Below are 12173 nucleotides of genomic sequence, written 5' to 3'. Positions count from 1 at the left end.
TGTGTCGGGCACTATGCTGGACGCTTCACACACATTCCCTTGTTTGTGGTCACTTTACTGTGCATTTAACAGATGAAGACGTGGGGGCGCCTGGGTGGCTCAGTCGGTTAAGCGTCCGACTTTGGCTCGGGTCATGATCTCACGGTCCGTGAGTTCGAACCCCGCGTCGGGCTCTGTGCTGACCGCTCAGAGCCTGGAGCCTGTTTCAGATTCTGTGTCTCCATCTCTCTCTCTGACCCTCCCCCGTTCATGCTCTGTCTCTCTCTGTCTCAAAAATAAATAAACGTTAAAAAAAAATTTAAAAAAAAACAAACAAACAGATGAAGACAGTGACATCTGAGAGATGAAATGACTTGTCCAAGCTCACACAGCCAGGGGCTGGGGATCTGACTGCATTTAACCCTGCTCCGTGCTCCACACCACCCCCCCCCCCCCCCCCCCCCCGCTACAGGCGGCCCTCCATGACAGTGAACTGGCCACCACATAAGAATGACAGTTCTCTCTTGAGTCACTCGGAGGCGTCAGAGAGCTCTTCCCCGACCTGCAGAGCTCAAATCTGCGGCACCTGCTCTACTAGAAGCTCCTCTCCCAGCCCTTTGGAGCCTCCCAGAACAGCTCCACTCCTTTTCCCCACGAGGACCTTCTCTGTCACCTCCCTCCCCGAGGACAACACAAGTCAAAGCGCCTCTCCTTTCCTCCATGTATCTGAGCAACTCCATTAAAAGTTTTCCCAATTAAAGATCCCAGAAGGAATCCAATACCCAGGCAGCAGGGTCTGCAATATTCCTCACTAATTGGATCCCTGTGGACACCCCCTACCCAATAATCCACAGACGACAGTGCCCCCCCCCCCCACCAAACGGCCTCAGGTGCCACTGCCTGTGATGTCCCCAGGACAAGGCACAAAGAAAGGGGCCTGCCAGAGCCCCTCCCTTAGCGGGACCCAGCCTCAATTCGGCTGGAGGACACCTGCACGCCAAGAGGTTTCTTTTTTATTATTATTATTATTTTAATGTTTTATTTATTTTTTAGAGAGAGTGTGAATGGGGGAGGGGCAGAGAGAGGGGACAGAGGACCTGAAGCAGGCTTTGCACTGACAGTAGAGAGCCCAATGTGGGGCTCGAACTCACGAACCGAACCGCAAGATCATGACCTGAGCCAAAGTCAGACACTCAACTGACTGAGCTACCCAAGGCCCCCCCCCCCCCCCGCCAAGGGATTTCTCAATGCACATCTCTCAGGCTAAACTCTTTGGCTGGTGGCGACACCCCGGTCCCCAATTCCCCAGCTGAATAATAATAATAATAATAATAATAATAATAATACGACTATCAACCAGGGTTGTGAATAAAAATGTGTTTTTCTCCTTAAATCTCTCTAGTCGTTGACAAATGTCTAAATGTGTTCCCCACAAGCATATTTTTATTCTAACAAGCTAATTTGAACTATAGTTTAAATAAATTCTCCCAGAACGATACCATATGACTAACAGCGCTCAGAGGCAGAACTACTGGAGACTCTGCCGTAGTTGAGCAGAGACTTCCAACCCGGTACCTTCCCACACAAGCGCGCCCCACTAGGAAACTGGGCCACGATGCCAGTGCTCACCTCCAAACGCATAACACGACCGAGGGCAGCCTATGTGCACGGTGTCTAGAAATACGGAAAACAAAGAGCTGGATGCAACCGACTGAGCCACCCAGGTGCCCCTGCCTGTGTTGGCTGAGACATGTCACAGGATTTATCCAGCTTGTGTGTGTGTGTGTGTGTGTGTGTGTGTTAATTGCCTTACAATCGAAGCAGGGAATAGAACGTCCTTCCAGTATATATGTCCCTGCCAGCCCTCTCGCCAAGGGAATTCTCCAAAGGAGGGGCCGCAGTGCCCACCGGACAAAGGGCTTTGAAGCACCGTGCTTTCTGCTCACGGAGAACCTTCCTGTCCAGGTCTGCAAGCGGAATCGCTCTGCCCTGATATTTCCAAACAAGCAGAAATAGTTTGAGCAGCTGGGTCCTCGTCCACCAACCACCCTTAGCAACAACGATGAATTCTTGATGTTCTCACCAAGATTCACTAAGGAGCAGTGACTCACCCAAAATTACGCAGCCACTGCAAATTACCCGATGTTAATTGTGATCCTGGTTTGTCTACCATTTCTTTCCTTTGGTAATTCATTTAGAGCAACTGATTGCTTGAAGGAATTGTCAAAATGTCTTTTTTTTTTTTTTAATACCCTGCCTTGTTCTACAGAGGATTTAAGCGAGTTTACAAAGATGTATAAAATTTAGCAAAACGACAAATTACAAGTAGGTGTGGATTTAAAAGATGACATATATTTGGGGCACCTGGGCGGCTCAGGCGGTTGAGTGTCCGACTTCAGCTCAGGTCATGACCTCACAACGGTTCGTGAGTTTAAGCCCCGCGTCGGGCTCTGTGCTGACAGCTCAGAGCCTGGAGCCTGCTTCGGATTTGGTGTCCCCCTCTCTCTCTGCCCCACCCCTGCTTGTGCTCTGTCTCTCTCTTTCAAAAATGAATAAACATATAAAAAGTTAAAAAAAAAAAAAGAGATGATGTATATTTATAGTCACCGTCATGAAAAGATGTCCACTCAAGGTATTTTAAGTTGAAAAATTTATGTTACAAAACAGATGTAGGAGATGATTCCATTTCGTTAAAAATACATTTGTTCTAGGTAGCCCTACGTCTAGACGCAGAGACACACGTACATGCAGAGAAATCTGCAAAGACAGACATCTGATTGCCCAGGGAGGCTATCCCTGAGACGTGTGATGACAAGTAATTTTCACTTCCTTCTTCATGCTGTTATTTTTTAGTATGAACGTGAAACATTTTTATAATTAGGGGAAGAAAAGCAAAGCTATTTTCATTTTGTTAAAAAAAAAGAGAGAGAGAAGTAAGAGCAAAGGAAGGGCCATCCGACAGAACAAGCAATAAAGGTAACGAACGAGGGCTGGTAAGTCTGCCGAGGGTGACCGCACATTTAACTCTAGCTCCCCGGGAGCCGTTACAGAAAAGAAACCCACTATTGACACAAGTCATGAGGTCCACTTGACAAGAACAAACCACCTGCTTTGCTCTGAGTCTGTTTCCAGCAAGAATGATGGCACGTCCCCTTGGGGCGCCTGGGTGGCGCCGTCGGTTAAGCGTCCGACTTCAGCCAGGTCACGATCTCGCGGTCCGTGAGTTCGAGCCCCGCGTCGGGCTCTGGGCTGACGGCTCGGAGCCTGGAGCCTGTTTCCGATTCTGTGTCTCCCTCTCTCTCTGCCCCTCCCCCGTTCATGCTCTGTCTCTGTCTGTCCCAAAAATAAATAAAAAACATTAAAAAAGAATGATGGCACGTCCCCCAAAGTGAAGGTCAACCCAAAGAGTGGTCATTCCTTGCTATTCATTCATTCATTCATGCATGCATGCATTCATTCCATACACGCCTAGTTAGGGCCTACTCCATTGTATATTCTTCCAACTCTGACACGGAATGTGACACTAAGGGCTGCCTACGTGAGGACGGTGATCATCAATGCTAACAGCGCCCTGGTAGTCCCTGTAGCATACGGGGGCATCTGTCCTACATGTCCCAAATAGGCGGGCACTGCCTCTGACACCCTTTGCGTTACAACGTTTCGTTGAAACACACACGTAAAGCTGGTACTTCTACACGTGGCTTTACCTCCGATTCGGAAATACGATCTCTGTTAAGGGCAGGAGTGACCTAGTAGGTCTGCTCATCCTGGATCTCCCAACAGACCCTCCCAATAAATGCCTTACAGACGAACAGATCGAAAGAACCTTAGTAAAGTGAAGTTTAGAAAGCCCAAGACAGAACCAAGAAAGACAAGTTCCTTCAACAGATCTGAGAGACCGTATCTGTTTTTGTCAACACGAACCCAAAAGCAAAGTTCATACTCTGCGGGAGGAATGGAAAATTACACGAGAAGGAATGAACATCAAAGGAAAGCTACCCAGTATCGGTTACCGAAAGGAGGCCCAAAGTATTAGATCGCCGCGATTGTTATCGCGCGGTGCAACGTAATCTTGGCCGGACAAAATAAAGGAGTGTAAACCAAAGCCTGACAGGACTACAGTCGGTCGTGTTTGTAAACACTGACAAAATCAGCCAAGAGTCACAACAGCAGGCAAGCTGGCTTTTCTGTTACCTTTTGCAGGCGAGTAAAAAGATAATTTATAACCCCAATACTCGGATGACAGCTGACAGCCTGAAAATTAACCCAAGTCATAATAAAAGCTAAATGGCTTGCTTTAGCATTAAAAGAAAATTGCATCCAAATGTGATTTCTTTCTCTCTTGGCCCTTGTAACCCTCAATTAAGCAAGCCATATAAAAGGTGATCCCAAAATTATCACAGCTCCCAGGCCAGCATCCAAGCAAGGCTGCCCACCGCATTCAAGCATTAACTCCATCAAAAAAGTACTGGGGCCTACAAGGGGCCTGTCACTATGCCAGGTGTTAGGAGACACAGGTGACAAAGATAAGCCCCTATCCTTGTGGGATGCCAGCAAGGACAGATTGTGAATAAGTTAGGAAGGAAGGAAGGAAGGAAGGAAGGGAGGGAGGGAGAGAGAGAGAGAGAGAGGAAGGAAGGAAGGAAGGAAGGAAGGAAGGAAGGAAGGAAGGACGAAAGAAAGAAAGAAAGAAAGAAAGAAAGAAAGAAAGAAAGAAAGAAAGAAAGAAAGAGAAAGAGAGAAAGAGAGAAAGAAAGCAAGCAAGCCCACATGATTGCAGGTGCGCTGTGGTGAGTAATCGCAGACAAATAGGTGTGGCTGTGTTCGCAAGGAACAGGAACGGCAGGGGTCGGAAAGGCTCTGCAGGTGACCCTGATGTGGGAATCTGAAGCATGAGGAGGAAGGTATTTGCAGAGCTAGGACAAGAACCTCCCAGGCAGAGAGAAGAGCAAGTTCAAAGATGCACCCCCCCCCACCCCGAGTAGGGCAAGAGGAGAAATGAGGCTCACGTTAGCAGAAGGCAGTGAGGGATGGACAGGGGACACTAGAGATGAGGCACAAGCCATCCCCCTGTGGCTGCAGGGTGTGCGAGGTGACCTGATCCGATGTGCAATTTTTAAAGCCAGCTACTTGGGCCCCCGTATGAGAATGGACTGGAGATACCCAAAATGGGAGCTGGTCCAGGAAAGAGGCAATGGTGGCCAGGACCAGTGTGGGGGCTATGACCATGGGGACAGGTGGACACCAGACAGTATCCCGGAAGTAGAACCACGGGGCCCATTGACAGCGTGGACGTGGAAGGTAAGGGAGAGGAGAAGCAAGAATGATTCTTAGCAAGCGGGTGGACGGTGGGGCCACTGACTGGGATGGGGAAGATAAAGGGAAGGTCAGAACTGGAAGGGGCATCAGGAGCTCGTTCATGGACAAGAGTTGGAGGCCCCCAGAAGGGCTGTGTTGGAAATAAAAACGTGGGAGTCACCAGCAGGGGTGGGTGGATAACGTTACCTAGGAAGGGAGTGTTGACCGCACAGAGGAAGCAGGTCCGGTCCGTAAGCGGCCCATCATTCAGAGGTCAGACAGAGGTGCAAGACTGGACAGGAGCCATCAGGAAGGGACGCAGAAAAGCAGGGGAGTGTGGCGGCCAGAAGCTGGCTGGAGGGGGGTGGGGCAGTTGTTCCAGGGGGGAGGGAACGGCCAAGAGGCTAAGGCAAGGGCACAGGCTAGCAGCGACCCCACAGTCTGGGTGGGACTGCAGGGTGTGGAGCGTAATCAAATGGTAGGCGAAGAAAGCCAGTGGACGCAGTGGTTTTGGGACACACGTTTTCAGGGGAAGGGAAGCAAAGAAGCAGGAGAGAGATGCAAAATGACAGAAGCTATGGTGGTGCTCTCCAACATGGCGGTGCTCTCCAACATGGCGGTGCTCTCCAACATGGCGGCCACCACCATATGTGGCCATTTCAATGGAAATTAAATTACAAACTCAGGCCCTCGGTCACACTAGCCACGTTTCAAATGCCCTAGAGCCACAGGTGGCTGGGGCCGGCCAAATTGGGCCATGCAGACACAGCACTTTTCCATCAGTGTGGAAAGTTCTACTGGACGGCCCTGAACCAAAGCATGTTTGTATACTGATGGGAAAGAGCCTGGACGGGGGATGTGGAAGAACAGAGCAACGTTGCCTGACGAGGTGAGAGGGGGACAGGGTGGTGGGACAAGTGGATGAAACAGGTGGGAAGCAAGACACGGAGCCACAGGGAGAGGAGACTCTCCTCGGTCCGTGGCTCCTATTTTGTTCGCAGAGGGAGGCAAGGTGTGGTGGGGAGGGGACAGACAGAGGTCTGAGGAGGAGAGAGAGTGTGCCAACAGCTGCCTCGGGAGTCAAAACCCAACCTTACTGGGGAAACCACACACTTAACGCAAAACACTTCACAGAAGAGAAGCGGAAACCGTGAGTGTCTGGAAGAGGACAAGCATCTGAAGTGGGAGAAGTAAACTCAGATTTTTTTTTTTTTCCTCTTAAGTCTGGGCCACGTCTACACAGTGCAGCCGTGACAGGGCTACGGGGAGGGCCGCAATGAGGTTCTCTACTGGCTGCCCTTTCCTCCTTCCCCTCGTCCTACTCCACTCTCGGAAAGGATGACATTGGTTCTATTTTGGGTGAAAATAGCTCCCTCCACCCTCCTCTGCCTGAACTGCTTATCCAGCCTTAACTCCATTTCAATTTACTGCCCTGGTTTGTCTGCACCCGTCAATTACGGAAGAAGCGGGTATATTAAAACCGGCAGAAGTAGGCAGGACTTGCAGACCCGCCCTCGCCTACACGGAGTAACAAGCCACGTACCGAACGATGGTAAAACTCCGTGAAAGCCACACTCCATTTTCACAAGATTCCCCCAAGCCACTCCTCCCCGATGCTCCACAAACAAAAATTATCTTGACATTTCCTTTCAGCTTTTATGAGTAAACACTTTCATTTCCACAGAATTATTTGATCTCAACCAACAGAGTTCCAACGTTCGTTTCTGGATCACGCAAGTGTGTTGGGTTGGTTTTGTGTTGTCTGGGGGAGGGAGGGAGAGAGTTAAAATGATCAGACCCCTTTTATCTCCTATCTGGAGACCTACATTTGCCAACTCCTTTTTCCCCATCAATTTCTTTTTCTTTTTTCTTTTTTTTTTTTTAAAGTATGAAATCTGAGAGCCTCAAAGGTTCCCAGTGCACAGAGAGCGGCCTTTTCGTAATCTACCAAGAGGTCACTGGAAACGTTACAGAAAACCCGCTTCCCAGCCAGCGTGCCTCTGGTAAAATCACCCCCAGTTTCTCCGTGTGGGAAATCTCCTGGACTGACGCCAACGTCTCAGGCCAATCTCTAGGCCCCTCTCGCCACCCCCCACCCCCCGCCCTGCTCATGGAGCTCTGGAGAGCCCTCACACTTCACCCAAACTCCTCTTGGCCCGCCTCTGGGTCCTCCAGACCCCACAGGTGAAGTTGGCCGGGAAAGAGGACTCCAGAAACGGCCTGGAGTGAGGCGCAACGGAGCCGCTGACCCACGGGAGCTAGGTCAGGCCACCAGGACCATGTCGCCCCTTGCACTCCTTCCCGATCCCACAGAGAAAACCAACATCTCCAGACGCACCCAGGAGCCGTCTGGGGGTCCCGAGAAGGGCTGTCTGGAGGGCGCTGAGCACACAGCAGGAGGCAGGGACGCGGAAACTCTGGTTCCCTGACCCCCAGCGCCGGCCCCACGCCCCCTGGCAGGCTGTGACTTCCCCTCTGCGGAGGCACCAAATGTCCCTCCGCAAACGCCCGCCGGCTGCCCCCCCTGGGGGCAGTCGCCCGACCACCGAGGGCCTCAGTTTCCGCATCTGTAAATCGGGCTACAGAGCTGTTCCCTGAAAACGGACGGCCCCTCACCGCCGTGTGCTCCCATCGAGCGAGCAGATGCAAGGAGTTAATCGTGTTATTAGCACAGTGGCTCCCTGACTCACAGCGCCTACTGCTCACGGAGACGCCAAGGAGAAATCAATCCTGCTTTTTCAAATGACTTTATATACTCACAAGCATTAGTCACTCCGACAGAGTATTTCAACTTCTCCCCCTGAGCCTCTTACTCCGTCGTGTCCGAGGCCGGAGCCTCAGCCCGGCTCCTTCCGCACTCCCTCACCCCCATCCCGCTCCAAGCAGAGTCCGAACCCACTATTCCTACGCCGCGTGGGGGGGGGGGGGGGGTCAGGATTACTCGGTCTGCTCCCCTTCCAGGAAAACTTCTATTTCCATTCGGCTTGTCACGAACCCCGCCGCGGAGGACGACACACTGCCCCGCGCGCTCGCACACACAGGCCCCGGAGTTGACCGCGCGCCCGGGGCCGGCTCGGAGGCGGCGGGCCACCGCGCGGGGGCCCCAAGTCCGCGCCCCGGCCGGGCCGCCCCTGCCGGGGACCCGCGCGCGCGCGCGCGCGCGCGAGGCGGAGGGCGCGGGGTCGACGGCCCCCCACCCCCGGACGGCCGCGCGCCCGTCCCCCTCTCCCCGGGCCCCCCGACGCGCGGAGAGGGCGCCGGCCCCCCGGGGGGCTCCCTCACCCCATCTCCGGCGCTGCTCCGGCGGCCGCTCCGACGGGCCCTCTGGCGCTCGCTCTCCGCGCGCTCCGCAGCCGCTCCCCGCGCCGCACATGCGGCGGCCCGTGCGCGCCCGGCTCAGCCCCGGCGCCGCTCCATGCCGCGGGGCTGCGCGGCTGCCGCTGCCGCTGCCGCCGCTGCCGCCGCCGCCGCCGCCGCCTGGCGCGGGCGGGCGGGGGCTGGGCCGGCGGGGGCTGGGCCGGCGGGGGCTGGGCCGGCGGGGGCTGGGCCGGCGGGGGCTGGGCGGCCGCGCTCGGGCCCCGCCCCGTCCCGCCCCGCTCCCCGCGCCGGCTCCTTACGTAACCTCGGGGGGCCCCCCGACCGCGGCGCCGGGCAGAGGGCGGCGGGCGTCCCCCCGCGCCGCCGCGCGCTCCCCGCCCGCCTCCCGGGAGGCCCCCTTCCCTCGGCGAGCGGCGTGGGCGCGCCCCGGGCGCTCGGCGCAGTGCCCGCAGCGAGCATCCCGCCGGTCCGACCCAGAGCCCCGCTCGCAGCCGGAGGGACTTTGGGGCCACCCTGCGACTGCGGATGAGGGAACTGAGGCCGCGGGAGGGGAAGTGAGTTGCGCAAGGTCACGTATTCAGATCAGAGCTCAGATCTCCAGAATCGGAGATGGGCACGGCCACGCCCCTCCTGGAAGCCCACCTGGGTGTTGCCGTCCGTTGCCAGGCTGGGCGGCTCAGGGTACCCGCTGCCATGAAATTCCGGAAAGCCAACGTGGCGGGGAGGATCCGGCACCTGCGGCAGGTGTTCTGGGCTCTTCCCAGCGTGAAGGTGGGACAGGGCTTCCAATTACAGTGTAATAGCTTTTAAGGAGGCTTAGTTAAGCTTAGTTTTATTCTTAGAGCAAGGGAAATGGAGATGGCAAAGAGGAATTTAAAGACGAGCAGTCTCTTAATCCCCTTTCCACACATCGTGTCCTGATTCCCTACTAAAGGCTGGCACCGGGACTAAGCTAACCTCCATCCCCCGAGGGTCTCCCACCAGATCATCTTCTGCTGAGAATACACTGCCCACATAAGCCTGCCATCTGAGGACAGCGGGGGGGGGGGGGGGGGGGGCTGAGGGGGGAGTAAAGGAACAAGTATATGAAGTAGGGTCACCATCTCAAATCTACCCTCACCTCTTCTGGGACCACAACTTTACCTGCTAACTCCCCAAGTCTCCTCAGGGTGCACCCCACCCCCTGTAATTCATACTGTGGTCAGTAATTTTCTCAATGACAAATCTGATCATATCACTCTTCTTAAAATCCTTCACTGGCTTCCTTTTCACTGTCCTTGGAATAAAGACCAAGACACTAAACATGCCTAAAAGGCCCTGCCCCATTTTGCCTCTCCAGCCTTTTCTCTCTCATTATCCTTTCTGCCCTTAGCCAACTGGCCATCCTCCTTTCAGCCTCAGGACCTTTGCACATGCTATTATGGCCATCTGGGAAGATTTTCTCCTCTCCTGTCTCTGTCGCCCCTAGTCAATTCCTACTCATTCTTCAGATCTCAGTTAAACTGTCACTTCTCTGTGGAAACTTTACTTAATACCCTAGACAAACTGAACGCCCATCCTTTTTCTTTACTGCACTTATTATTTGTAATAAATATTTGTGAAATTATCAGTTTAATATCTGTTCTCCCAGGCACATCTGCAAACTCTATGAAGCCATATCTTTTTGCTCATCGTTGTATCTCCAGTGCTCAGAGCTGTGCCTGAAAGTCCTCCATAAATACCTGTTGAATGAATGAATTAGCATAAGCCAGGCCACAGACACACAAAATTTGCCAGAGTCTGTAAGCACAAGTGAGTCTGTTTAAAGCCAGGGCTGGTACTTGGTCCGGGAGGAAACGAATCTCTCACTCTCTCACGAGCTGAATTCCAAAGATCGGCTTGGGGCGGGGGGGGGGGGTGGGGGGGGGGGGGATGAGGGGGATGGGGGTGAGGGTTGCCCTCAGCAGCGTCAAAGGGAGAAGTCAGCATAGGGGAATGAATGGCAGAGGTCAGCTTAGCTGGGGTCGGAGTATCAGAAGACAGATTCACGGCGCAGTGGGGCCAAGCAGTCTCCCAAATCCTGAAGAAGACGTTCTTTTTGTTCCGCTGATACGAAGGGCACACCCACATTACCCCGGGGAGATGCAGTGAGGCAAGACAGGTGGGGCTGGTGAATCACTAGGGCTGCTTCCCACAGACAGTGGGAAGCAGGGCACTGCTGGAGGTGTGAGCCCACGTGAGGCTAAACGCTCCATGAGTAGGGGCATCTGGGTGGCTCAGTTGGTTGAGGGTCCAACTCTTGAGCTCAGCTCAGGTCTTGATCTCAGTGTCATGAGTTCAAGCCCCACATTGGGCATGGAACCTACTAAAATAAAATTAAAGATATAAATAAAGACCCCATGAGTAAAATGCCCATCCCTCTGGACAAAGGCCCTCGCTACAGGGTGAGGGGCGGGGGGGGGGGGGGGAAGAGGAAACGTGTGGATCAGACAAGATCTGGAAACAGCTGCCCCTCCTTTCCACCAGCTTTGAGCGGCCACCCCGTGGGGACCTGCGAGGAGTGCCTTCCCCCCTCTCCTTCAGCCCCCAACTCCAGGCCCAGATTGGATGCTGCCTCTTGGGAACCTTCTGAGGTCGCCAGACCCGTGTGTAAGCTTCCTGGGGTGGCCCCCAGCAGGAGCACTTTGTCATTGTGGGATCTGCCCGAGCGTGGGGCCCCTCAGGGTCCCTACCAGTGCCTCCTGCTTCATCAGAATCAATAGTCACCCCTTTTCTGTGAAAAATCTCCCAGCAACATGCTCTGTGCAGCCCCAGTTGTCGAGGAAAAGGACTGAGCAAGTCTCTTCAGCAAGAGGCCTGATGTGAAGAAGCGGGGAGAGAGACTCCTTGCCGGCTGGAGGCTGAGACGAGGCCAGGAGATTCGAGTGTCCTTTTAGGCTGAGCACGAGGAGCCAGTGAGGGGGCACGAGACTCCAGCCCCAGGCAGAGGCGTGGGCCTTGGAGAGGAGAAGAGGGTCTAGGGAAGAAAACCGGTGGCGGCTGAGGTTCCATTCTGCTCAGAGAAGCAAGGACACCTACCGAACACGCACGAGCGAGGGAAGGTGCGGGGAAGCCAGCTGTGGAACGGGAGCCTTGGGAGAGTCAAAGGGTCCAGAGTCAGTGGATCCAGAGTTGGGAGCGGGCGGCGCGGAGATGCCCCCGGAAGTCTGGGAAACCAAACCTTGACCGGCACACACTCGGGCACCCGGGACTCCCGCCAGTCCGTGTGGCAACAGAGGCTTCCAGAATCTGACCACCAGGCACGGACAGTCCGTCCGAGGAGGTTTTGCACTCTCACCAGGGCAGATGAGACAAGCGTGGGTGGCTCACCAGAGAGCTATAGGTGCAGAGGGCTGAGGAAGTAAGGAAACACACCCTTCCTCTGTGTTGCCTACAAATCCCCCCCAGCTGCCTTGGCAGAAGAGCACTTTGCACCCTCTGAGCCCGAGAGGGTGACGTTCCACGGCTCTGGCCTCCCGTCTGTCAGGTGCCAGCTCCTGGAGAGATGGCTGGCTGTGGGCTGGGGCAGGGGAAATACGAGATGTGCTAGAACGTGTTGG

General features: G+C 54.4%; 1 protein-coding gene across 2 annotated transcripts in view; it reads right to left on the bottom strand.

Annotated features, from left to right (window-relative positions):
• Positions 1-8764, bottom strand: part of HOMER2 (homer scaffold protein 2) — a 94106-nt gene extending 85342 nt beyond the window's left edge. Inside the window, exon 1 of one of the 2 annotated variants that reach the window (XM_058736441.1) lies at positions 8560-8764. In XM_058736441.1, the coding sequence (XP_058592424.1) occupies positions 8560-8564 (5 nt within the window). In that variant the 5' untranslated portion in view covers positions 8565-8764. The remainder of the gene's footprint in view (positions 1-8559) is intronic. The other variant, XM_058736440.1, reaches the window with a different exon arrangement.
• Positions 8765-12173: the final 3409 nt, after the last annotated feature.

This window comes from Neofelis nebulosa, chromosome 7, assembly GCF_028018385.1.
Source record: "Neofelis nebulosa isolate mNeoNeb1 chromosome 7, mNeoNeb1.pri, whole genome shotgun sequence".
Taxonomy (NCBI): domain Eukaryota; kingdom Metazoa; phylum Chordata; class Mammalia; order Carnivora; family Felidae; genus Neofelis; species Neofelis nebulosa.
This window is presented reverse-complemented; position numbering and strand designations above follow the sequence as displayed.